At 54.7% G+C, this 26,134-nt stretch overlaps 8 protein-coding genes across 8 annotated transcripts; 3 read left to right on the top strand and 5 right to left on the bottom strand.

The window, feature by feature from the left end:
* Positions 1–871: 871 nt before the first annotated feature.
* On the top strand, positions 872–1,788 carry BO82DRAFT_280124 (ADP-ribosylation factor family protein; the record flags this gene model as incomplete). Its single annotated transcript, XM_025631290.1, has 3 exons — positions 872–920; positions 992–1,338; positions 1,441–1,788. 3 exons carry the CDS (start codon positions 872–874, stop codon positions 1,786–1,788), a joined length of 744 nt encoding a protein of 247 aa, XP_025493276.1.
* Positions 1,789–2,662: 874 nt separating this feature from the next.
* BO82DRAFT_332399 (uncharacterized protein) lies at positions 2,663–3,504 on the top strand (the record flags this gene model as incomplete). The annotated part of the gene is made up of 2 exons (XM_025633176.1): positions 2,663–2,758; positions 2,826–3,504. The coding sequence occupies 2 exons, from the start codon at positions 2,663–2,665 to the stop codon at positions 3,348–3,350; spliced, it is 621 nt and encodes a 206-aa protein (XP_025493275.1). The 3' UTR covers positions 3,351–3,504.
* BO82DRAFT_45452 (phosphatidylinositol N-acetylglucosaminyltransferase subunit A/GPI3) lies at positions 3,474–5,366 on the bottom strand. The gene is made up of 5 exons (XM_025641213.1): positions 5,239–5,366; positions 5,157–5,188; positions 5,067–5,101; positions 4,621–5,009; positions 3,474–4,567 (listed from the first exon to the last, which is right to left on the bottom strand). Exons 1-5 carry the CDS (start codon positions 5,307–5,309, stop codon positions 3,598–3,600), a joined length of 1,497 nt encoding a protein of 498 aa, XP_025493274.1. The 5' UTR covers positions 5,310–5,366; the 3' UTR covers positions 3,474–3,597.
* A 171-nt stretch (positions 5,367–5,537) lies between these two features.
* On the top strand, positions 5,538–8,492 carry BO82DRAFT_353082 (putative ATP-dependent RNA helicase DBP6). The gene has a single exon (XM_025634871.1). The coding sequence runs from the start codon at positions 5,588–5,590 to the stop codon at positions 8,198–8,200; it is 2,613 nt and encodes an 870-aa protein (XP_025493273.1). The 5' UTR covers positions 5,538–5,587; the 3' UTR covers positions 8,201–8,492.
* A 92-nt stretch (positions 8,493–8,584) lies between these two features.
* Positions 8,585–11,020, bottom strand: xlnD (beta-xylosidase XylA; the record flags this gene model as incomplete). Its single annotated transcript, XM_025640673.1, has 1 exon — positions 8,585–11,020. One exon carries the CDS (start codon positions 11,018–11,020, stop codon positions 8,585–8,587), a length of 2,436 nt encoding a protein of 811 aa, XP_025493272.1.
* Positions 11,021–12,163: 1,143 nt separating this feature from the next.
* Positions 12,164–14,185, bottom strand: BO82DRAFT_45362 (amino acid transporter). The gene is made up of 4 exons (XM_025641212.1): positions 13,870–14,185; positions 13,763–13,809; positions 13,624–13,703; positions 12,164–13,555 (listed from the first exon to the last, which is right to left on the bottom strand). Exons 1-4 carry the CDS (start codon positions 14,083–14,085, stop codon positions 12,303–12,305), a joined length of 1,596 nt encoding a protein of 531 aa, XP_025493271.1. The 5' UTR covers positions 14,086–14,185; the 3' UTR covers positions 12,164–12,302.
* Positions 14,186–16,679: 2,494 nt separating this feature from the next.
* Positions 16,680–17,168, bottom strand: BO82DRAFT_45350 (uncharacterized protein). The gene is made up of 2 exons (XM_025641211.1): positions 16,943–17,168; positions 16,680–16,800 (listed from the first exon to the last, which is right to left on the bottom strand). Exons 1-2 carry the CDS (start codon positions 17,083–17,085, stop codon positions 16,767–16,769), a joined length of 177 nt encoding a protein of 58 aa, XP_025493270.1. The 5' UTR covers positions 17,086–17,168; the 3' UTR covers positions 16,680–16,766.
* Positions 17,169–22,600: 5,432 nt separating this feature from the next.
* BO82DRAFT_45285 (uncharacterized protein) lies at positions 22,601–23,163 on the bottom strand. The gene has a single exon (XM_025641210.1). It carries the CDS (start codon positions 23,030–23,032, stop codon positions 22,742–22,744), a length of 291 nt encoding a protein of 96 aa, XP_025493269.1. The 5' UTR covers positions 23,033–23,163; the 3' UTR covers positions 22,601–22,741.
* Between the last annotated feature and the right edge of the window lie 2,971 nt (positions 23,164–26,134).

The following is a 26,134-nucleotide window of genomic DNA, read 5'->3' as shown; positions in this document are numbered from 1 at the left end:
GCCATCGAGCGGCCGTTACATGAGCGAGAGCTGGAAGGGGAAGAAGAAGTGAGAGGAGGAGAATTGGGGAGAAGGAAAGGATGGTGAGAGAAAAAGAAGAGGAGGAGGAGGAGGAGGAGGAGGGAAGCGCAATTCCGCAGGCGGACAAGGCGGACAATGGACCGTTCGATTTTCGCTGACAAAACACCCTTGGAGCGTTGGAGAAGAAGTCGGGATTTGGCCGTAATCGGGGAATATTTCTAGAAATACGATGAGAATATGTAATCATGACCTGGCCGTGGTTCCGCCCCCGCCCAGCCAAGGAAATCGGTGTTGAAAGAGCAATGAATCTGGGGTTGGACTTGTTGGATGAGAAGTTGAAGATGTTCTGCCATTGATTGTTCTTATACCAATACCACCACCACCACCACCACCACCAACAAGTCAACAGTCACACCGTTCAGTGTCATGACCATCTAATAATAAAGCAACTCCGCCTGCAGGTTGCCTCCTGCATCATCCAAGTTAAAATGAGTGCACTGACCTGACAGGCAACGGATCGACCCTGCATTTCACATGCCCATTCCGGGCTCTGCGGGGTCAACGATTCGGGCATTTAGGGCTCAGGGCAATGACCCAAGCCCTGCTTACCGTTTCAGGACGGACAGGCTGACGCGGAGCCTCCCGCATGGCGTCGGCCTCGCCTTCACGATAAGCGGGCATCTCAGCGGAGAAAGAGGAAGACAGACAGCCAGGAAGGAAGGAAGGAGAGCGCATCTCGCACCACCACGCTGCCATGACATGATCGACACTCCGCCACATCTATACCGTCCAAATTGATCGGATCCTCCGGAGGGGTTGTTGCAACCACCTCCACCACTGCCACATCGCCATGTATCACCTCGCCAAGTCGCTGTACATGTACGCTACGAGTAAAGAGGGTGAGTCCCCATGCCTTTCTCCCTCCCCTTCTACACTTCCCAGAACGCACCCAACTAACGCCAACCCACAGAATACTCCGTCCTCCTTCTCGGCCTCGACAACGCCGGCAAAACCACCCTCCTCTCTCAGATCAAAGCCCTCTACCAACCCCCGCGCGCCGATGGCAGCCTCCCGACCTCGCTCCTCCCCGCCAGCATCGGCAAGACCGTCCCCACCGTCGGCCAGAACGTCGCCACCATCTCGCTGCCGGACATGTACCTAAAGATCTGGGACGTGGGCGGCCAGATCTCCATGCGCAACCTCTGGCAGAGCTACTACACTAGCTGCCACGCCATCATCTTCGTCGTCGACAGCGCCGACGTCGGCCAGAACCCGGACATCACGCGCCTCCCGCAGCGGCGCCGCGCGAGCGGGGGTGTTTCTGCCGCTGCCGATGACGACAAGACTGCAGCTACCGCCGAGGAGCCGGAGGACGAAGACGAGGACGGCGCCGACCTCGGATCCACCTCCCCAACACAGATCACCTTCACGGCCGAGAACGTCGGGATCAACGCTCCCGGGAGTGACTTCGGGCGGCTGGACGAGTGCCGGCAGGTGCTGGAGTCGGTGCTCAAGCACGCCGACGTGGCCGGGGTGCCCATCCTAGTGCTGGCCAACAAGCAGGATCGGGAGGACTCGGTCGAGGTCGTCCGCATCAAGGAGGGGTTTGTGCGCAAGGTGTTCGAGGGGGAGTCCGGGGCGGGCGTGCGCGACAGTCGCGTGCTGCCGGTGAGTGCGCTGATGGGGTCCGGCGTGCAGGAGGCGGTGGAGTGGGTGCAGAGTCGTGTGAAGTGGAATAAGGAGGGTCGGCCGCCGGTGATGCGGTGATTATCCCCATCTATACTTCTCGATAGAGGGGCTCGGTCGGACTCGTCCGTGGTACATTCCTCACCTTCAGTGGGCCATCTTGAGATATCTTTGTTTTGTCGTTCGGCGCCTGGGAGCATCCTGTTTATGAGAGATACCTAACCTGATTGAAATGATTTCTGCTTTTGTGTGATTCTTGATGATACCTTTTGACGTTCCCATGTGCATAGCTACCTCATTGCATCGGTCAATAGAACCAGATACAAGTAGTAGAGCTGTGCCAATGTAGAGGTATAGGAAGGCCTCACCTCACCTCACATACATCAACCATGTCACAACACATAGTACATGTGTACGATCAACCCAACACAGCACTCACATCATCAATCTCACGGAGCATACTCATCCGACCGCAAGTAACCACCCGATAAAACCACGACATAGTATGTACTTCTCATCAGATATGCTAGACCGCCGCAAGGCGAGAGAGTATTGTCCAACATAATCGCCTCGCCACCAACACAGCAAGCCCGACACACCCCAAACCGGCCCTTTCCGAAACCCCCAGTACACAAAAGTCCAGACTCGTTAAATTGCTTGAAATCCATGCATGGCATGACGTTATCTCGAATACTCGAGGAGAGGGGAAGGAGATGAAGTCAGTCGAAGTCACCTTGACGTAAACCCCCCCTTCCCGCCGCCCGCCGTCTGGATTCGGGAGCCCTAAGTTACCTGCTGTGTAGCTCTGGTCCCCCTACTTATAAGGTGCGTCCGTCCATGCCCGAGCTCTGGAAATCAATTCAAAACGTCGTTCAAAGAACGCTTAGGGATCACGCGACACTTCCTATTATCTTGAAATCTCGATTTTCAAATCTATATTATCTCAGTAATCACAATGAGCCACTTCAGCAACCCCGACTCCGTTGCCAACCCCCAGCAGGGCGAGTTCAAGCCCTCCGTCAAGCCGACCGCTCCTCTTGAGGAGGGAGGTGTACGTATCCCCTTGGTCGTCGCCTGATTTGAAAAAAAGCCAGGCAAGCAAGCTAACAGTCGAGCAGCACCAACCCGGCCGCAAGGTCGCGCCCGCCGACTTCGCCCCCGAGTTCCGCGCCCAGACGCACCCGGCCGGCACAGCGCCCGCCTCCAGCTCCTACAGCGCCAACACCACCAGCGAGGTCGGCGGCCAGGCCCTGAACCCCAACGTCGAGCGGAGCCACGGCAAGGAGTCCGTCAAGACCTCCGCCGCGGACACTCTGATGGGCGCCACCTCGCAGGACGTGCACACCGGCCTGGGCCACCCGGGCTCCGGCCAAACCAGCGCCGAGCTGCACCACGACGGCCAGCCCGGCCGCAAGCGCCAGACCGCCGGCCTCGAGAACGTCGGCGCCTACGCCGACAGTAAGTTCGAGCGTGAAATCCCCGGCCAGCGGGCGCTCGACCGCGAGGAGGGCCATCTCGCCGGCCAGCGCGGCGACAAGGGTGCTCTCGCTGCCGAGGACCGCCAGCCCGAGCCCGCTACCACCGCTGCTGCCGAGTGGAAGTATGAGCCCGGCACCAAGCGGGACAACACCCACAAGCACTGAGTCTTCAACGAAAATGTCGGGGCTGGACCCTGGTGAATCTCTTATGGACACAAAAGGAACCTGTTTTTTTTTTTTTTTCGAGCGAGAAGGTTTCCCACGAATGCTCATGTATGATTAATCTTGATGAGAAAAGAATTCAATGATGCTTGTCATGAAGGGTATCTGAAGGTTGTCTATGAACAGCCGAAAAATGTGGATCGGTAATGGTCAACGTAAATGACATTGTGAAGAAAGATAAGGATCTTGGTCAGTTGGCATGTAGGCGGTCGCGGTCGTTCTTCTGGTTGTTCCCGAGTGGGTGGTTGTCGTTCCGTTGGTGTATTTTCTTCGGCCAGCTGCGTGCAATGTCGATGTTCGCTCGTGGGAACCACATCTCCAAGAAGGCGTAGAGAAGGAAGTCAATCACCACGCACAGGCAGAAGAGCTTGCCTGCCCACACACCACATCCATAGTATCGTTTGAGCCGGTCGATCAGCGCAAAGCTCCGCACACGGTCGCCGCTAGCCTCCAGTCCCTCGCCTGGGTAGTATCCGTAAAACTCCTCCGGGCTAATATCCCCGGAGATCCCCTGGTAGACTCGCTCGGTGCGCTGGGCAACGTCGGTCCAGGAATACATCATCTTCACTTGATCATGGAAACGATCCGTCCGCACCTTGTTCGACCGCAAGGCAGCGATGGCCTTGCCAGTTGCTAGAACAATGTCGTCCTCCTCGGGCTTTGAGAACGTCGTCATGTGCTGAGGCAGCACCTCGGGGATACCACCAACTCGTGTGCACACCACGTACAGTCCGCAGCTGGCGGCCTCGACTATGACGGTGCCGAAGGCTTCGGTCAAGCTAGGGTGAAGGTAGATGTGGCCACGGACCATGACGTCCCGAACCTCCTCATGCCGGACTGGTCCCAGCATTTCAACCTTGTCCTGCAACACGTTGCGCTCCAACATCTGCTCCAAATCGATCGCCTTGGGACCGGACCCCGCAATGATGAACCGTACATTCGGGTGCGACGCGAGGATTCTCGGGATAGCCGCGATGAGCAGATCGGTACCCTTATTGTAGAAGAGACGGGAGATGACAACGATCGTGATAGTGTCGTTAGGGCCGATGGGCTTTACCGACCGAGGTTCTGCCGGCCGGAAGTTCTCAGCCACCACTGCGTTCGGGATCACAGACACCATCAGCGGGTCCAGGGAGGCTCGAAGCACTGTATTCTCTTTACTGCGCGCAGGTCAGTCGGGGCTTTCTGGAAGGCTGCGGTTAAGTCTACTTACCAAGTATGACTGACACAAATAACATGGTCAACATCACTCAGGATGAACTTGAGCAGTTTGTTGGTCAAGATGGATGCCGCATCCGCAAAGCCAAACAGCGAATGGTCGGTGAACACTGTCCGAAGACCCATGGTGCGCGCATGGAGAATGGCTTCATGACAGAAGCTACTCAAGCTCGCATGGCCATGCACGATCTGGATTTGTTCGCGGATGACGATATTGCGGAAGATCGGAAAGAACGAGAAGACCGTCGGCATGGTCGACTCCCGGTGAATCACGAAAAATGGGACATGGTATACCTTGAGTCCGTTTGTCAAGTATCGCACCCCCGTCCGCCCTTTGTACGCATGTGTGATGATGATGACCTTGTGTCCGCGATCGATGAGCTTCTGTTCGACTGGTGAGTATACCATCATGGAGGGTAGGGATGAAGTATAGTTGCTTACGGTCGAGAGCTGGTAGATGTGACTTTCCACCCCACCTATTGATCTCAGGACGTCAGTTCATGGCCGGAAATTGGAGGGCAGTGTGCCTACCTGGTTGGGGGAAGAAGAAGTCACTGACCATACTGTGCAGACCATTAGACTCGCTCCGACAACCACATGCGACGGGACTCACGCAATGTTGTAAGGCATGGCTGCGGCTAGTCCTGAGCTGACTTCGAGAGACTCTGCGCAGTTGTCAATCATATCCGCTCACCCGCCATCCATATCACACTCAATCACCACGTCCAAGCCACAAAAAAAAAAAAAGGGAGATTGTGAGAGCGATAGGAGGAGAAAGGAGACCGAATGAGGCCATCCCGAAAGGGCCACGCGCGGGCGGCGATGCGGGCGGTGTGCTGTTCTGCCGTCTCAAAGATTCCCCGCTGGAAAAAAGAAAGACTCGCAACAACAGGCAAGATCGCCGCATTTCCAATTCACCCCTCTTCGAAAGTCCGCCCAGGACCCTTTTTGACCTCGCGATCATGGCCGGCGACCGCTCCGCGCGTCAGGAAACATCCCACATGAGCTCAGGCACCCCGTCGAGCACGAAGAAGTCCCACAAGAGGAAGAGAGACCTTGATGGCTCCACCGTCGCTACCTCGACACCCACGCCGACCAAGAAATCCAAGAAAGATCCGAGTGCTGCAGCCGACTCCACCCCGTCCTCAGACGTCCGCAAGAAGAGAAAGCGATCCACGAGGGCGGTCGACGGTGCTGTTCCGGAAGAATCGGCCCCGAAGGAGAGTGCTGTCTCGACGCTCCGCAGCGAAGCATCTTCTCCAAGCAAGGACGCTAAAGACAAGAAGAAATCGAAGCACTCGAAGCGACGAACATCAGAAACTGCTGTTGAATCGGCTGAGGAACCTGCGAATCTAGAAGATGTCAAGCAGAAGAGCGCCAAGGACTCGAAGAAGTCTGCCCGAGCTTCAGAGTCTACTCAGGCGGATGACGACACAAAACCGAAGGACAAGTTTGCGGGCATCAGGTCGAAGTTCGAAAAGTCAATGAAAGCGAGAGAGCTGGAAAAAGCACGCAAGAAGGATACAGATGAAGACGACTCTACAGGACTGTTGACGGCCGAGCCAGTTGTCGCGCAAGGCTTGGAGCCTCTACCACAGCCTGAGCAAGTCCCCGAGGTGTTTGAGAAGCCTACATACTCGTCGCTTCCGGCCTGGCTGGCCAATCCCCTGCGGACCTCGGCGACCGAGAAGACGAAGTTCTCTGAATTGGGAATTAATGCGAACCTGCTGCGGGTATTGGAGGATAACGGCTACAAGGAAGCGTTTGCTGTGCAGTCGACGGTCATCCCCCTGCTACTCCAGGGCCCTAAGAACCACGCCGGCGATGTCTGTGTTTCTGCAGCCACCGGTTCCGGAAAGACCCTATCCTACGTTCTACCGCTCGTCACCGCGCTTGAGCAGATCCCTGCCCCTAGGCTGCGGGGTCTCATTGTCGTGCCAACCCGAGAATTGGTGAAGCAGGCCCGCGAGGCGTGTGAGCTGTGTGTTGCTGGCTCCGGCCTGCGGGTGGGATCGGCTGTGGGTAATGTAGCCATCAAGGACGAACAGCGCTCGTTGATGCGCATTGACCAGGTGTACGGGCCCGCGTCGTTCCAGCGCCGCCAGAATGTGAAAATGTCTGGGGACGACTGGACCAACTTCAACTTGCAGGATTATATCGCCGACGCGGTGGATTCCAGCGAGGCTCTACCGGGGTACGTGCACCGTCCGGAACCGAACGTTGACATTCTCATCTGTACCCCGGGTCGCCTTGTCGACCACATCCGCTACACAAAAGGCTTTACGCTGAAGCACCTGGAATGGCTCGTGATCGACGAGGCTGATCGGTTGCTCAACGAGAGCTTCCAAGAATGGGTTGACGTGGTCATGAACTCGCTGGATGCGCGCCGATCCCCCGAGGCGTTTGGCTTCAGCGGGACTTTCCTGTCGGAGCTGGGCCTCCCGATTCATAGTAGGGAGCCAAGGAAGGTGGTTCTGAGTGCGACCATGACCCGGGACGTGACGAAGTTGAATTCTCTCCGACTCGCCAACCCCAAGCTTGTCATTGTGGGTTCCACCGAAACCGCCGCCGTCGGCGACGACGAGAGTGGCGTGATCGCCGGCGCCGACGAGCAGTTCACCCTGCCGCCGACCTTGCAGGAGCACTCAATCTCGGTGGGCGATGGGTCCCTGAAGCCACTCTACCTGCTGCGCCTTCTCCTCTCCCACATTCAAATCAACGGCATCAAACAAGCGGCCAAGGCCTCCGATTCGGACACTTCGGACGATACCTCGTCAGACGACACATCCTCCGATGAAACCTCCTCGGACGAGTCCAGCTCGGACGATTCGGATTCGGATTCGGACTCAGACTCGGACACATCCAGCTCAGGCTCGGACTCCGAATCAGACGACACCTCCGACAGCGAGTCTGATTCTTCCGACAGCGACAGCTCCTCCTCCTCCACCTCCTCCACCTCCTCCCGAACCAAACTCACCCGCCCCCGCCCCTCCACATCCTCCAGCACAAACAAAAACACCCCGACCGTCCTCATCTTCACCAAATCCTCCGAATCCGCCTCGCGCCTCGCGCGCCTTCTCGCGCTACTAGACCCGACCCTCGCGTCGCGCACGGGCACGATCATCAAGTCCAACAAATCCTCAGCTTCGCGCAAGACCCTGACCGCCTACCGCCGCGGCAAGCTCGCGATCATCATCGCGACGGACCGCGCCTCGCGCGGCCTCGACCTGCCCCGGCTGACGCACGTGGTCAACTACGACGTGCCGACCAGCGTGACGACCTACGTGCACCGCGTGGGCCGCACGGCGCGCGCCGGCCAGGCCGGTGCGGCCTGGACACTCGTCGCCCACCGCGAGGGCAAGTGGTTCGCGCAGCAGATCGGCGGCGCCGCGGACGGGCCGATCGTGCGCGTCGGGGCTGACGGTGGTGACCGCCCGCAGAAGGTGCATAGGGTGGCTGTTAGTCTGGAGGGGATGAAGGAGGCGCGCGCGCGGTATGCGGAGGCGTTGGATGTGTTGGAGCGGGAGGTGCGGAGCGGGGGGAAAGAGAAGGAGAAGGAGAAGGAGAAGCGGTAGGTCTGTCTAGTATTTAGGGGTGTTGTCATTACTAGGACAGGTGAGGCAGATCGGTAGGGTGAGCTTATGGGCTTTTTATTTCCCCCCCCCCTTCCCCTCCCGGAGTATGTTATCGAATATAGACCAAAAGTTGCACGGAGGGCGTTTACTTTTCTGTTCATTATTATCATCTTTTACTAGTGCCTGGGGAGGGGTGTGTACTGTACATAGCGTGTTATTCTTGCTTGCTTGCTGGCTTGCCTGCTCTCAGAGAAAGGAAACGATTCCAAATCCCGAATGTCTAACTTTTGCATACATGATGCATACCCACCTAGTGGTAACGGTATAGTACTATATATCCTCATCAACCCTAATCCCCTCCCCCCTCCTTCTTCCGCAACAACCCTACTCATCCCCCTCAACCCCCTGCACCTCCTCCGGCCACTTCAACAAAACAACCTCTTCACCCACCAACTCCACCTCGACCACGACCTCGCGCTCATTATTCAACGCCACCTCATACAGCCCCGGAAACAGCACGGTATTACCCTCTTCATCCACCCTGGCCAACCGATCCACCGCCACCGGCACATTCAACTCCGCCGTGCCGCCGTCCTTCGCCACGGCGGCGAGCCGGTCGAACCCGACGAGCCATTTATTCGGATACGGGGAGGGGCCCGCAGTCGAGGTGTTGGCGTACACCAGGGCGGTGTAATCCGAAACCCTCTTTCCGGAGTTCGTGACGGAGGCGGTGAAGTTGAAGAGGGTGCGTTGGCCGATGGTCGTGGTGTCGGGGTGTGCGGAGGAGGTGAGGTCGGAGATGTTGAAGGTATACTTCGGTGCTGCTGCGGTGGTCGTGTTTTGGGTAGAGGGGAGGGAGGCGTTGAAGGTGGTGTAGAACAGGCCGTGGCCGAACTCGTAGACGGGCTCGCCGGTGTACCACATGTAGGTTTGGCCCGGGTTCTTTGTGGTCTCATTCGGCCGCAGGTTCATGTCCAGCGCGGAGAAGCTCTCGGCGTAGGCGGCGGGGTACTGGGTCGTGGTGAGGCGGCCGGCGGGGGCGCGGGCGCCCGTGAGGATGTCGCGCAGGGCGAGGCCGCCGGATTGGCCTGGGTAGCCGCCCCAGAGGAGGGCGTTGACCTTCGGGTTGGACTTCAGGGAAGAAGAGTCAACCTGGCCGCCGCCCATCTGGTACACCACCAGGGGCTGGTGGTCGGATTTCTCCGCGGCAAGTTGCGAGATCAGCTCGAGTTGGTTGCCGGGCCAGGCGATCGAGCTGCGGTCTTGGGCTTCGGCTTCGATGGTGTTGTCGATGCCCCCGAAGAAAACGATGGTGTCGGCGGCGCGCGCCGCGGAGAGCGCGGCGCTGAAGTTCGCCGTCGAGTTCGTCGAGATCTCCGTGCCGGGGGCGTAGTGTACCGTGTACCCGGCGGCCGTGAAGGCGTCGACCGGGCTGATGAGGTATGGCGCGTCGCCGTAGTAGTTACCCTGGAGCTGGGTGGTGGCGTTGGCCCAGGGGCCGATGAGGGCGATGGATTTGTTCTTGCCCTCGGAGGGGGAGGCGAGAGGGAGGGTGCCGTCGTTCTTCAGGAGGACGATGCCTTCGACTGCCGCTTCGTAGGAAATGTTCCATGCGTCTGTCTTCTGGACGTCGGACCAGCCCAGGCTGCGGTACGGGTTGCTGCTGCTGCTGCTGTTGCCGTCGAAGTAGCCCAGCTCGACGAGGTTGGCGTACAGCCGGATGAGACCACGCTCGATGTCGTCGCGGGCGACAGCCCCGGTGGTGATGGACTCGTTGAAGTGATATTGGTAGGAGGTGCCGCAGTCGATGTCGGTGCCGGCAAGGATGGCATCGGCGGCGGCGCTGGGCTCATTGGCCGCGTAGCCGTGGGGGTTGAAGACGCCGTAGACGGCGCCGCAGTCGCCGGAGACGTAGCCGTGGTCGACGAAGGAGAAGGTGTCGCGCAGGAGGGTCTGCAGGAAGAAGGTGTTGGAGCAGCTGGGCACGCCGTTGACGGCGTTGTAGGAGCACATGAAGCTGTGGACGTGGGCGTCGCGCGCGGCCACGAGGAACTGCGGCGTGTAGTACTCGGCCAGGTCTTGCTGCGTGATGTTGACATCGTTCCCCAGCCGGGAGTGGTTGTCCCAGTTCTCGATGTCGTAGCCGGCAAAGTGCTTGGCTGTTGCGGCGAGCTTCAGATGCTCTGGGTTCACGCCACCCTGGATACCCGTGATGTATTCGTAGGCGTAGGCGGCCGTAAGAGTGTACGCATCCTCGCCAGGAGTTTCCTGTCCACGACCCCAGACTGGGTGGCGGAAGGTATTGATGTTCGGAGAGTAGACGTCGAGGCCAAAGCGGCCGGCGTTGTTGAAGGCACGACCCTGAGTGGAAATAATGGAGGCGATCTGGTTGATCAGGGTGCGATTGAAGGCCGCTGCGGAGAGAATGGGTGAGGGGAAGGACGTCGCCCAGCTGTATGCCCCGTTGTCGGTGAAGTTCGCGCGAGCCAGGCCATGCAGGGCCTCACTCCAGACCTGGTATGGAGGCAGACCCAGACGAGGGACACCAGGGCTGGTGTTACCAGTGTTGGCGATGAGTTCCTCGAGGGTGAAGAGGGAGACCAGAGCCGCGGCGCGGTCATAGGGCGAGGCGGTCGAGTCGCAGACGAGGTTCCTGCTCAGAGGACCGCTCTGGCAATCAGGAAAGGACAGGGAGATTGTGTCCAAGCATTGCGGAAACAAGTCCGGGTTGGCCTCGACGTTGTAATCCACGTAGCTGCTGTTATGTTGCCCCAGAGCTTGAGGCAGGAGAGCCAGCAGAGCAAGAGCTGCCACAGCCATGGTGGTGGTTGTGGTTGTGGTTGAAAGGAGAACGATGGGGAGGATTTGGGGAATTGAGCGACAACGTCATACTGCAAGTTCAATTGTGCCGGCAAATGTGGAGGAATTTATAGTCGAGGTGAGGTGAGTTGAATGGCGTCGAGTATAGATGCGGGGTGGCTGCGGAGAACCGGCGATGCGGTGCCAGAGGCGTGTCGATCATCTTCCCTTCCTCCCTTTAGCCTGAATCCTTCCTAGTTTGCCTAGCTTGACGTTGCTTGATTTGCCTTTAGCCGGAGAGGAGTTGCGGAGGAGTTGCGGAGGAGTTGAGGAGAAGAGAAGAACCTTGCAGGAGTCTGCAGAGAACTGCGTCACAGTCGGTTAAATGACCTTGTCGGACATCATCCGATGTCGTGCGATTCTTCCCCAACACTACATCTACCGGTCCTCTCGGCAGTTCCTGTACATACAGCAGCAGCCTACTGACCCAAAAAACCACTAGCCAGAAAACATGTTTGTGAAATATTGAGTCGGTGAGACCCGCATCCTGGACAGGCTAATGTCTGATCAAATTGCTAATCATTGGTCTCAGTCAGGACCATTCAATGCGCCCGATTGCTAAGCTCTCTCGAACAGATGAATCTGCGTTACAAGCACTTTCACGAGCCTGATTACACGCAGTGTCTTGACTGTCTGCCCGAATGTACTGTACAGACCAGCAGCTGACGACGATGCCGGACCTCTACAATACCTCTTCGATCCCTTGCTGACCCTCAGTGCCCCTTGTCGTTATGACAATCTCCGAAGGGAATCTCAATTTCCGTGGGATGTCAACGGACCTGGAGTCCAAGCCACGAAACTCTTCGGGCATAGCATCGCCTTCAAGGGCCGCAGTACAACATTGCAGTGAGAGAAGGGATCAGGAGACACGCAAAGAAGGCCATCGTCCAAACTGGCTAGCCACAAGTGAAACATGGACTCAGTTTGGACTACACCGCACTGGAATCCCTGAGTACAACATTTAAACCTCAAATATGAGACCGATCTTCTTCGAAGCTAAGAATTTCAGCGCTCCGGTAGGACTACCGGTAGTAGTACCGGCAAGGTAACCACAGGTAAACTCACCACTCTACAGCAACACCAGCACCACACGATACCTTCATGAATCAATTGAAAAAAGGAAAGAATCAACGACTTTTGAATTACCTCCAGGTCTAGAAAACCACCTGCGTCTGAATATTAAAATATGCTATATAACCACATCTTCGCTCTGCTCCTGCCGATTCTCATCCAGAAATTCATACTAGATAGCATCTTTAGCCAGAGCCTCGCTCTCGAACGCCACTATCGTGGGACCCTGATAATCCCCCTTCTTCGCCACCCAGATGGCCGCAATCAGAATCGTGAACCCGCCCGTGATCAAACACGTGTAGTTCATCGTCTCGGCATCCACGGGCATCGAGAACGGGAAGCAGAAGATCACGATGAACACGATGATGAAGGCGCACGTGACACCATTGACGATGAAGCCCACGGGGCCGGACATCCAGAACCACCCGCGGGGGATGCCCTGACGCCCGCGCAGGAGGTGCGGCAGGATGGCCGCGAGGTAGGATATGGTGGTGAGGACGACGAAGGAGCTGACAAAGGCGCTGAAGGCGGTGGAGTTGCCGACGTAGATACAGCCCAGGACGAGGGGGATGACGCCGCTGACGAGCACCGCGGCAAGGGGGTTCTTGTGCGTCGGGTCGACGCGGCGGAGGTAGTCGCTGAAGGGGGTGGCGCCGTCGCGGGCGAGCGTCCACAGGACACGGCTGGAGGTGAGATAGCAGCCGATGATGGCCACGACCAGGGGCAGGAGCGAGACGATAATCAGACCCAGGGAGCCGCCGCGCGAGCCGGTGATCTGGACGTAGATCTCGGTCAACGGGTAGAGGTAGGGGGCGTCGAGGACGGCGTCCAGGTCTGTGATCCCGTAGAAGAGGACGATGAGGTAGAGGAACGCCGTGAAGAAGCCCATCACGTACTGTGCCAGCATGCCGATGGGGATGTTCTTGCCCGGTTGCGGGACCTCTTCCGCCAGGTGCGAGATCACGTCCGGCGTGCCGACGGCGAACGCTCCGTTCAACATTCCCAAACAAAACACAAAGCCGTTGCTGCTGTAGCCGGCTTCGTTGAGCCAGTCTCGCCAGACGAAGTCATCGGTCGCGTAGGGTTGGCCGTTGACGTGCGGCATCACCGCGCAGACGATCACTGTGATCAGGAAACCGGCCACCGTCAATGCTCCGCCGACGGATTCGATCATGGGAAGCGCCCGGTTGGCGAAGGCGACGGTCAGACAGCAGCCGATCGAGCAAATCAGATAGGCGATGAAGACGTGCCAGCGCTGGATGGTGTAGTCGGGGTGGAAGAGCGCGTAGGCCGACACCACCTGTGTGCCTAGAATCTGCGTCGTGGATGCGGCGCCGAAGATCCAGGCCAGGAAGTTCCACCATCCGGCGAAGAAGCCGACCGGACGTCCGTATCTACCAGCGGTGATGGTTGCCCAGTGGTAGACTGTTGAGCGAGCGCATCAAACATTAGTCCTTTGATCATCAGTCCTTCCATGATAGGATTGGACTCACCTCCACCGGAGGATGGCATGGACGAGGCCAGCTCGGCCAGGGAGGCGGCGATGAACCAGTAAAAGAAGGAGGCGGCGATCCTGCAAGCGACAGTCAGCTTTTCACGCGTATCCGAAACAATGCAGTAGAACCAACATACATCTCATAGATGACACCGGGCGGGCCGCCATCATAGATCGCTGTGACCTGTGCACGGCAGTCAGCCACTATCCACCACTACCACCATGGTCGACAAGATACACATACAATACTTCCACCCAAGGCAATCCAGGTATTTCCACTGGTCAAGGCCAGACCACAGATATTAATGAAGCCGAAATTCCGATCGAGCTCCTGCTTGTGGCCGGAAGCATTGATGGGGGCGGAGACAGACGAACGACGACCGTCGGAGGGGGAATGCAACTCGATCGCCGCGGGATCGCCGGCATATTGCTTGGCCTCGTGCTGCTGCTTCTGCTCCATGCTGTTTAGGTGCGAAGCATGGGAGATCTTATCTTATCCACAAGGTAGGGAAAGGAGATTGATGAAAGAGATAAGAAAGGAGCAACGTAGCAAAAGAAGAAGGAGAAGAAGAAGAAGCAAACAAGCAAGGAAGAAAAAAAAAGACCAGGGGCAGAGAACTGGTTTGCTTGAGTGCTTTTTCAATCTTCTCGACTTCCACTAATGCATGCAGGGTTTATTACTTCCTTCGCCTCCCGCCGAAAAGTTCAGCAGGCTGTAGGACCATCAGGTACGCCGCACGAGCGAAAGAGAGACAAGAGAGTGAGAGCGCAAAGATCTCGATCGTACGACGACCGGAGAGCGGCAAGGGGGAAGAGAGGCAGAGACAGCCAACGAGAGGAGGGAACAGCATGCGATTCCCCATTTGGTGTGTGGTTAGTTCATCCTTGGGTGAAAGTTAAAGGATATTAACTTTGCCCCAATGGATGAAGCATTGAAGCAGAAGGCAGGGATCGACAAGAGAGTGAGAGAGAGTCGAGAGAAGTGCGTATCTTAGTCAAGGAGGAGCCATGGATGAGAGTAAGTTGATCCAAGACGGGGTTAAGTCATCATGCATATTCAACAAACAACAAACCTAACAACCTAACAACAATGACATTAACAACTACAATAGACAGGCACGCGACACATGGGTTGTTGCATGCATCAATTGACTCACAACGATGACACTCCCTTCCTCTCTTATCATTATGTCGGATAATCAACCTGACACATGGCCGACACTTTGGCTGTAGCCTGTCTACGGTTGACGGTCTACCCTAACACCAGCCAATAACCGACTGAACACGCCAAGCGACCACCGATATTACACCAATTACACCAAAGGCACTACACATTGTCTATAGTAAGTACTATCAAAAGCAATATATGGGCCTCATCTAGCCAACAATCGACCCCATACCACTCCCCAAAGCACAGATCATTCCCCGGTCCCTGAGGACCAGAGGGCCACAGGACCACAGGGTTAGACATTCAAATTGGTCACGGAATCTTCGGAAATCCGGACGGAGCGTGCCGTTGCCCACAGCCAAGTACTCTCCATTAGTTCCGCCCACAACCAAGCAGCAAAAAAACCTCTCAAACTCTCAGTTGTCCGTCTGCCGGCTCCACCAGCCGCAGTCAACGAATCTCCATTCTCCATACTTCAGGAACTCGTCCCAAATCAAGAACGAGTCACAAAGGACGCTGGCGTAAGACAATTCAAACCACTAACCAAGCGGATTCGTAGAACCAATCCCCAGTGGAGATTGGGCCACACTAATACTTAAACACTCTATGCATTTGAGACAAGCTGCAAAGTTAATTTTCATCGCATTGCTGCATTCATTCCCTGCCTTGTGGTCCACGCCAGCTGGAGTGAACCATCGGCCTCGTGCCTACCAGGATTCGTACCTGCAGCTGATCAGCCTGCAGGTGAGAGATCATAAAGCAATGCTTGTTCCAGCAACCAACCGGTCGCTCGCTCTTATTCTGCAGAGCGAGTCCCCGTTCGAAACAAACATGATGATTGCGCACGCCTGATGTAGAGCCGGCGCCATCTCGAACGGTGCCGTGCTAGATCCAACTAGCCCAGCCAAAGCAGCAGGGGTGTCAGGGTTTTTCAAGCCGGAGGCGGAAATTCCATCCTCTTTTGAAGATTATGCCCGGCCCGTTGCGACCACTATTCCTTTAGCCGCTGGACTATCGACCCTCGCTTCGCTTATTCCTGGTCTGTTGCGCGAACTTCCGGTCTCGTGCAGATTTCTGTCTTGAGAGTTACCCTCGACAAAGTCCCGGATAGTCTTCCCGGAGAACCTGAAGCATGCGAAACAGCACGGGAGTCAGCCTGGATACCCGAATGGTACTACTGATTCAACTCGGAGTAGTAGCAATTGAGACAACTGTGACTGTCTCGAGCCTACGCTTCTAGTCCGGAAGCGACCGGCTCGGAGGATACAGGCTGTCGGACAATGATCCGTGACCAGGAGCTCGTAACGTCCTTCGGATGATATATTTTTAATTGTGTTCACGCGAAGGATTCATTCCGAACATGCGAAGGATTCACTTCTAGACAGGCGGAACGAGGTGAAACTAGGGAGACTTCCTGCACCTCGGAAGGATCTTTGTTGCTCGCCTATGGTATCCGAGACAGCATTTGGTCAACGTGCAAAACGGGTCCTCTGTACTCCCTAAGAGTGTCAGTCAGCTGTGGTATAACTTCAGACAATGAATAGCTCCCTGCGCTAAAGCTTGCTACTCATGACCACATATAATGAGCCATAACGTAGGGGACGCGGCGACGCGCTCCATAATGTTCAACGCGCGCCTAAACTGAATACTGCAAGCCTTCATCGTAAGCTTGCTTTTAATGACTGAGCAAAGCGTCGCGCGACCGCCATGATACTGCTCGTCGGACACCAAGACTCTCGAAATGGCAGTGGGGTTGCAGGAAATTCTAACATGATCAGCACAACAACGGATACTATCCATACCTAGGAGCAGTTGAGTGAATGCTCAAGAATGACTACACTATTAGCGCTTGTGACCAACGCTTACTGTTTAATTCTGAATGATATAGAGGACCCGTGACGCGGATAATGTCTGAGAACGAATCTTTCTCGGCCCGCTACGTAGGCGAAAGTGTAGGCCCGTCCGATAAAGCATCACTTGACTCGGAATTGAGAGTGAAGACGAAACCTGGCTTTCACCTTAGCATTGACTACAAACAACGAATAAGCTTGATACCGTTCCTACAGAATCATGAAACCTATACGATCGACTGATGCAAGCAGCAAACGCCCTGGGTTCGACGAGACGACGAATTCCGGCTTGCTCTTACCGTAAGATCTGCAAAAGGACAATATCGCATCCTACCAGGATCGTCGTGATCGGGACTAACGACAATCGTTGCTCAGACTGAGAACGTAGAACATCCGCTGACGTTGAACCGTGAGTCGCAATGTAGTTTGCTTTCTGCTGCATGTTCCTCGGATGATGAGCACACCGTGGTTCGAATGTATCGCATGCAGGATGGAGCAAACATCCTTAATCCAACAACACAGCGGTCGCTTGCCGATGGTCAGTGTGCGGCCACCCGTGACGTAAACCTTTGACAACGGCGACAGATTATTGTGATTTAACATAACATCTACCCGAGATTGGCGAAACCTCTCGACCGACGGACATGAGAATGGCACTGTCTGGTCATCAATCTGATGCAACAACCAGTTGTCAAATGCTTCCACGGATTGGCATGTGATCGTACCCGTAGCTGATACAGATGAGAGCTGTCAAGCAACACGGGAAGGGAGGACAGAATGCACCGAATGACTGTGATTACCTCGTCCTGCTGATAGAGATGCAACATCTCTTTCGCGTCTTTACGCTTGAAACAAGCCATCTCGACTGATCGTAAGCCATCATTTCGGCTCAAAACCTATCGGTGACATTGGTAGTTTGTATACATTCTGCGGAGAATCTGACCTGAGCCTGCGCGAACAGTGGTGACACCTCAACGCAAAGAGCACATGCATATCAAGTATCTGTCATATGGATGCACAATCTCCGGACAAATGGGATTCCGCTGAATAGTTGAGAGACATCGCAGCCTCAAATGGCGGTCTGTAAAGAGCTCGTCGAGTCATATCACAGGCATCGGGTGAGTGACAGCCATGCGGCTTCGATACGAGAAATGAATCATTTGAGCCGGAGGCTGCAACAACCAAGAAGCCCCGACGCCGAGTGCGTTCGGGTTGCGAGCAGGGCCATCCTGGAGTCCGACTGTACAATCTCCGATTGATTCTGCCTTCGGTCGCAACGCGACTCGCGCATACAGCGCTTCGAGATCAATAGCAGGCAGTTCCGACATTTTGTCGTCCTAGGGCATCAACAGGGATCCAAACATGATCCACACCAGGTTCACACGTGTCATGGGGCTAGGACGCCATCAGAACTATGAGCTGCATATTCAATTCACGTACAGGGTACGCGTTGGGCGGCATGCTGTACCCCTCCAGCGCAGTCCGCATGTGAGTAACACAGGGACGCAGGTGCGGGGTACACCAGATTGTGCATCGACTGTCAGCTGTCACGGAAGCGCCCTAAGCGATCCCCTCCAGAGGCATGAGAGTCGAGTCGGTACTGTTCCTGTCGAGGCATCTCGATATCGACATAGAGCCTCGATGCTGCCCAGCTCGTTCTGGGCCCGACAACCACCCGCAACTGGTTGTTATCTCGGTCTATAGGCCGGGAGGGTGCCATATCCTGATTGGGGCCGACTTAGGAACCCCTCATATGACGCACTGATTACAATCGGGGTTGCAGATACACACGTGTCAGCGCCATTAAATCTTGGACACGGTCAGTCCAGGCTATTGAGGCCTTGGAAGAGGGGTGGCTAGACCTCAAAGTGGCCCGTGTTCAATCAGGTTGCATTGTATCTGATCGGCTCGGAGAAAGGGTGCCATGTGACGCAAGCGTCCCCGGTCGTTACTAGGATCGGAAACCGAAGCATCCAAGTACCACTCGTACGGAAATGAGAGTCCCCTAATTAGCCAGTCGACTTGGAGTCAGTGATGTGGCTGGTGGAAGAGCCTCCAAAGTATGGGTACACAGCTGTGAGACTGATATGTGCCTTGAGTGGGGTCCGCGATGCGATCTTATCTTGACTGACGCCATAGATAACAGTAATAGAGGGACCCTGGCGTCATTGGTAGCGAGATGGGTTTAGCTGTGAGAACAAGACCGTCAGCTTACCACAGTAGGGGTTTCTTCGGCAAAACCACCCTCAAGTCGATGATCAGGACACCGGCATCGTGTTAGCCGGTGTTGTTGTTGATGAAGACTTTCTGACCCCCTCATCCCGACAACGCAGAGACGGTCAATGTACATACAGTACAGTAGTACTCGCAAGCCGCACCCTCTACCCCGCCTGCATTCCGTGCGCTGCAGATCGACCCCTCAAACAAACCCGAGACCGCTCATCCTTCTAACACCGATCCTTGATACATGCCAACTGGAGTGATCATGAAAGGGGTAACTGACATTGCACCCCAAGTCCCCAAGTCCCCAAGTCCCCAAGTCCCCAGAGTCTCGGGTCGGTGACCTGAACGGGGAATGGATGAACTTCCCCAACCAAACCCATTCTCATCATATGAGAGCATGCTGTGTAGAGGTGGCAAGGGTTGTTCTTGGAATGATTCCGGTGAGAGCTGAGGTTTAGCTAACAACAATCTGATTGAATGATAACAAGTCCACTTGGTTCGGGACAGGCGAGGTTGGAGAACATGGAAACGAACCCCGCCGCCACTGAGCTGCCCGGTGATGGCGATTAGAGAGTCTCCTCCCCGCTGCTTCCTTATCGTGGCGGCGGGGGGGGGAGGCCAGTCAGGGTCAGGTGACCGATGTCGATGAGCGCCCGGTGAAGACACAGCCATGAGGACGGGGTCACGGGCGGGTGCCACCCTTTTGCCACATTTCCATCACCGGGTGGCGGTGTCATTGGCCAACACCGCAACTACATAGCTGTTGCCCGGAGTACTCCGTAGAATACTCATAGAAAGTAGCCACCAGCTGATCCGGGTCCAACATATCCAGGAGAAACCGAATGGACTCATCTCCCTGCTTGCCATCGAAGGAGGATGGATGCATACGGAGACAGTGCACTGCACATTCCATCCGATCTCTGACCACTACTGCCTGTGTGTGGCTTTTGGGCGATATTGATATATCGAATTTGATCCATGTACGGGGGTACACGGACGCCAACTATGTATATCATGCGCATTGAGTTATGTGCATCACTGCAAGCAAGGGCTCAGGCATCAAGTCCGGGTCACAAAGTACGAAGTGTTGTATTCATGTAGACTTAAGCTTTTTGCATGTGAAATCCATGGTGATGGCTGTATTGATCGCCGGAATCTGAAGCGTCTCATCTCAAATGATTACTGAAACCGCAAAGGAAAATGGAATGTTTGTACTGCACGGGAAGATCTCTCGGCTCTGGCAATCTCAAATCCCGGCGAAAGATGAGTGCGGCGGCACTGCGGATAGCACTTCCCCTTTCCTTTGCCTAAGGAAGTCCTAGACGAGACTCAGGCCAACGTTGAATTGGCACAATAATGTAGAGTACAGTACAGTACTCTGAGCAAACAACTGCAGTGCGCGCAGCGCGCACCCACAACCCCCTCCGTCCTCTCACCCCACCCAACCAATCCCCGATTCCCCAATTCTCTCGACCCGTCCTGACTTTTTGAATTCTGACACCCCTCCATCTGATTAAACTATGGCCCCCTCAGGCTCCCCAACACAACACCCGAAACAGACCACGTACACATCTACGAGTCCTCCGTATTTTGAGGTGGTATGCATTCCCCTAAAGAGTTGGTTGACGCACACAGCCCACTGCACCCATCCCCAAATACCTCTAAAAGCCAACCTAAGCAAAAAGCAAATCCAATCACCTAAAACAATCACCTACATATTCCGTAGTGTATAGTACAGTACATACTCTGCAGGCAGAAGACAAACAAACAACCCCCCCCCCCCCTCCGGCTGCAATCCACAGAACTGCACCACCATCTGCAAAAGTGCAGGTTAAACCCAATCCAACCTAGCGGAAATCACCGGCGCCCAAACCAAACCAAATCGAGATCCTCATGCATTTGAGATCTTTCTCTGTCTCTCGACCGAGATTCGATTTTGGACCGGTCCGGTCGAGGGGTGAGGTGAGGGATGATTGACAGGGCTGCTGCACTGCACTACATACACCAACTAGACTTGGGTAGGTTTAGACTGACTACTAGAAAATGTTTTGCGCTGTTGGAGGGGGAGTTTGTAGGCTAGGCTTGTAGCGGAAGATTAAGATTTTTCTTGGTGTAGAGTATAAAACTCGGCTTTAACTGCTCTTGTCGCTTTGAGTAGAGTTAATTCGAGTCTAGACTACGTAGTCGATGATGTTGTGAAGAAGTATATTTGGCAATGCATCGCGAATCGATGGAGACAGACGTGAGAAAAGAGGGCACGAAGAGCTCAGCCACGATGTGGCGATGCTTCTCGGGCAAGATATCTTAAGGATAATCTGGCTTGTGAAGAGTAGAGCATTCATTACTACGAGTAGACGGGTGTAAGGAGCCGAGGTATACGGTAGTATACGTACACCGTTACTATTCGTGGCGGGATTCTTCAACGCTAAGGGGGAGGGGCACTGGACACTTTCTGATGAGGATTCCGCGGGTTGCTGAGAGAGATTAAGATGACAAGTGGATCAAAATTGAAGAAAAGGTTCCGCGCACGAGCTGAGTTTCCTCTCTGAGCCTTGGCCTTTGGCTGACTGGGTCGCTTGATGTGCTCGGCTCGGCTGCTTGGGTGGTTGTCTTGGATGCTGATTGATTGCTCCGTGGTCAAGTCCACTCCGTGGATAGTGGATTGTTGTTTACTTTGCTCTACTACTAGCGCTGAGAGTAGTTAGTAGCTTGTTTAGTCGTTGGTGCCTGCGGCCATCCTCTCCACCCTCTCTTCGTCGTCTCTTCATCGAAACAACAGTGCGGTGTAGGCAAATGTCTACGGAGTACAGTAGTTTCATTGTCGTAGCAAAAGCAGAGCGCTAAACTCGATTGTTCAGAGAAGAGAAGAGAAACAAGCCAGGTGACCAGATTGTTACCGATCGTAGAGAAACATGCTCCATCGACTCGAAACGACCCCAAGATCCAGCTTGGACCCCTTGGCCCCCTTTAGCCCACGTTGATCAAGACTCCTCTATCCCCGTATTCACAGTTTGAAGAAACATGGATTCTACGGAGTACCATCTCTCGAACGACAGCATCGTTTCTCGGACCACCGGACGGGCGAGAGGGCTTCGAGCCCTTCGAGCCCTTCGACGAGCGTTCGACGAAATTACTGATTTAGGATGGATCGACGAAGATCCTCCCCGAGTCTCTCCTTAGCATCAACCTTCGACCCATGGTTCCGGGCCCTGCTGGCAGTTGGTGTCGGGAGGCGAAGAACGGGTTGCCGGGGAATTCCATCCAGTTTGGAGAAGGCGAGACAGACAGAAAATGGCCCGGAGACTTTTCGGTCTGTTTTCGTTCCCTTCACCTTCACCGGGGATTGCTGTAAGAAGTCTCCAGCCAACTTCAGTCTCGGGGGTCCAACGAGAACTTGAGGGGTTTTCTGTCGTTGTGTGCCTTTTTAGGTTTCTACTTTAGCAATCCGGCCGGTTTGATACGATGCCGTACGTGTTTACTCCGTAGCATGCTTCTGCAAAGCGTCGTGGAGACCATTCCCCTTGGACCGGGAGTTGATTCTCGTCCAATTCAAAATGAGTTAGGGCGATCATCGAAAATGCCTGTGCTTTCATAGGGGCAGGCAGTTGATTGATAGATCAGCTGCCAGAAGGCTTGGCCTTGGCACTATTCCTTAGCGACTTGTGCTACTCAGCGACTAGTAGCCTAAGGGTGATGGATTGTTGGGCAGGGCGTCTTGCTGCCTCGTCACCCGCGCTTTGTTTTGATGCGCTCTAGCTGCTGATCTAGCTGCCGATTGCGGTTACATCGTCCATGCCGACTTGCGTTCCAGGTTGGCCCCGAAACTGAGACCATCGGAAGAAACCTTTCCAGCGCCTTCGATATAGTAGAACGAACTATAGTTCCTGGCTCATACATCCCTGCGAGGTATAGACGCCATTGTCGTCATGATTCCTGGTCCCTGCAAGTGAAGACAAGGCGATTGGCAGGACAGACGGTTCGGATCCTGCAGTAGTGTATGTGAACATCCCAGGCTGCTTCCTTAGTAAGAGGAGGAGTCTAGACTGCCCTGACAGGGCAACTGAATGATGATTGTGTCCAATTGAGCAAGCGACTGTCGAAGCTACGATGGCCGACAGTGCCGGGGGCTGACTGCACCTGTACGGCAGCGGATTTTTTACAGCCATGGCTGCAGGTCGCACCAACCAGCGAGCCCGATGGAAGGACTAGTAAAATCCTGACCAATTTAGACTCGCCGTAGCGGCTTCCCGAACGACTCTCAATTTCGGATACTGTTTCAGACAGTCGCAGACGGGTCAATTATCTCTCCGGGAGCTGTCAGGTACGCGAGTGAGCCCAGCTGACCTATACTCTGTCCGTCGTAGGGTGTACGTTGACAGGGCTTGGATCCCGTGCAGAGGCGTCGAAGACTCCAACTTCAACGGTCGGTCAGCAAAAGATCCGCCTGCAGCGAGTCAGTGTCAGTGAAAGTGACTTGAGTGAAGCTGGAGAGCACTCAAAGCAGGCTAAGCAGACAAGTCAAACCCTCAACGGCCGAGGTAGAACGGAAGAGCTAGCCCAAAGGGGCAATGAACCCACCGCGTCAGTCATAACCGTTACATAATCGACTCCAGGCGGGTTCCAGTTTGCCCGAAGCTGCGGCAGCGGGAACATCGCCCTGGAGAGGCGACCGTCCAGTCTGGAGACTGAGAGCATCTTGGGTGGCCTTTCGGGGTCTGTCCGTGCTGGTCGGAGAGCACTGGCCAATAACAACGTGGCAAGAGGATCAGGGCCAATGATCGTGTCGCGATAAGCTGATGGTCCAAGTCGCCAATCCGCAGGCGAGCTCAGGAAGATCCGCTGCATTGGGAATGGCCGTCCGCAGCAGTCATTGGGTACCGGCTTCAATTTCACCGTGCAAGAGGTGGAACCGTACCAGTCCGGCCCTCCGAGCTAGTGTGATGTAGATTGATTTGGGACTTCCACGGCTTCCGAAGCTCTTCATTCCATTTCATCTATTCTCTGATCCTTATCCGACCGGATTGATTGGCACGGGATGGGTAGTACGAGTTAGTCGGTCTGTCACCGCCAGATTGCCCGTGTCCTTGCCGAGAAGGAAGAAGTAATAATGTGAGCCACTTGCAAGGGGAGGGCGATAGATCGTGAGGTCGGTGACGGAAAGGATGTAATTCAAGGACCGTGCTATAGTGGTAGCCATAATCACCCGAGGTTGATTATGGCCAGGTAGGCTATACAGACTGTACAGTATACGGTGGTGCAGTGGTCTCGTGAACTCTTCCTAAGAGAGTAACCCTCTGCGGTCACTGCTTTCTGCTAAGGCGGTCGGTCGGTGGAGCCGAGGTTGCAGTGGGGCGACTTTCCGGCTTCTCTTCGTCCAACCAGCACCATCTCTATTCTGATTTCACCGGTAGCCGCCGAAATGTAGCGTTCCAGCTTGGTAGGAGCGCGGTAGAGAACCGCTCCACGGGGATGAGGGGGGTTGGTGGTGGGTGGGTGTGGGTTTGAACTTTGGAGATGGAAGAAAGATGGAACCCCTTCACTTCCGTCCATCATCCATCCATCTGAGGACGAGTGGGGAAACAGACAAGAACAGAGCATGGAGATCGCCTGAAGGGGCAAGTTATCATGCTTGTCGGTTCAGGGTTGATTAATTGGTTGCCACAAGACCGGGATGCATACTTGATTCTCATACCACCGGCTTGATCGATGATTCATCGTGAGAATGTGTAATTAGGGGGAGGGGATGGGATGATTGTAAGAGGCGGTCAACAAGAGAGAGAGAGACCGGGGGGAGACACGGAGAAAGAGAGGAGGGGGAGGAAGGAATTGGATTCGGTTGTCATCATGACTTGACTGCTTCGGAAAAAGAGATTGACTGGTTGGCAATGGATGCATCCATCCCTGATTGAGTCCTTCTTCCAGTCCCTCAGATCTGACGGATGGGAAAGGAATGAGACCAGAGGTAGTCGTACTTTGTCACATTGATTGTGCTTAGCTGTCTACTACTCCTGCCTTGCTTGGAACCTCTATACATATCCATGATTGTCGTCAGCGATTGATGTTATAGTCAAGGACTGATAGTCAAAGACGGATGAATATACTTGTTCTACTCAGGCTGATTGATAGAACAAGTAACAGTTGCATCCGATCAGTTCCAGGTTGACTACCTACAATTCATCCGTCCCTCCATCTCAGGGCCATCCTCGGTAAAAATCCGTGCTGGTTTAGGAATAGTGTGGTTGGCATGCTTCCGATCGGGAGGGAGTATAGTTAGTTAGTGGTTGTTTGGTATGTTACAACCTCTACCGAGTACGTACTGTGTAGGTGATGTACAGTCCTCTGGTATCAGGTGCAGTATCACCCTTTCCTTCACCCTCAGGGGGTAATTCTTACTTTGGGTCTTCTTTTCTTCCCCCCTTTCCCTACTTCCCCGGGAGGGGGTGGTCAGAGTCAGACTTGCAGATATTCTTTCCTGCATGTGCCTGTATATTATCCGACTGGGGGTTGATGCCATTGATTGGCATGTATGTATGTATGTATGTATGTACAGTACTCGAAGTATGGTGAGTCCGATGTGGATGATGAATAGGGTAATTCTGACGGGAAAGAATCGCCTCCAACGGCTCCACCGGCTGCTGTTTCTTCGGGACTTTCTAGCCTCAACCTTTTATCGAGTAAAAAGCCACCAGAAAGATGCTGATCCCTCCCTCCCTCCCTCAGGGCTCCCCTCCCTCTGCTCTCTGCTCCCCCAATGGTAATTTCGCCGCCGACTTTCGTTTAGCTTACCCGCCTGTTGATTTTGTTTTATTTTATTTTAATTTATTCTCTAAAATGGATTTTATGCTTTCCTGGTAAATTAAATTATTTTGGTACTTCCACCGGCTAGCGTGCATCTCCACAAGGCAGGCATGGCAAAAGGTTAGACTAAAAAGAGAGAGAGAGAGAGACACACACACACAGCAAGAAGACAGTGCAAGAGAGCAGTCGCAGCCCGTCCGTCCGTCCAAACAGAGCCACCCGAATTAATAAATTAATTTCCCATCTCCAACCCGCAGAATACAAAACACCCAGAACTATATTAGTATCCGGGTTACCCCCCTCGCTCTCCGGATTTGAAGTGTTACTTCCCAACTGCACTGGTGATAGTGCTGGATACATAATACCAATACTACCTCCTTCCAAGTTTATTTGATCAACCTGATCTCTGGTTACTACACTTCTATACCACCACTACCAACCAATTCTATCCACAACCGGTCTCGTCTTAG

This window comes from Aspergillus uvarum (genome assembly GCF_003184745.1).
Source record: "Aspergillus uvarum CBS 121591 unplaced genomic scaffold BO82scaffold_18, whole genome shotgun sequence".
Lineage (NCBI taxonomy): Eukaryota > Fungi > Ascomycota > Eurotiomycetes > Eurotiales > Aspergillaceae > Aspergillus > Aspergillus uvarum.
This window is presented reverse-complemented; position numbering and strand designations above follow the sequence as displayed.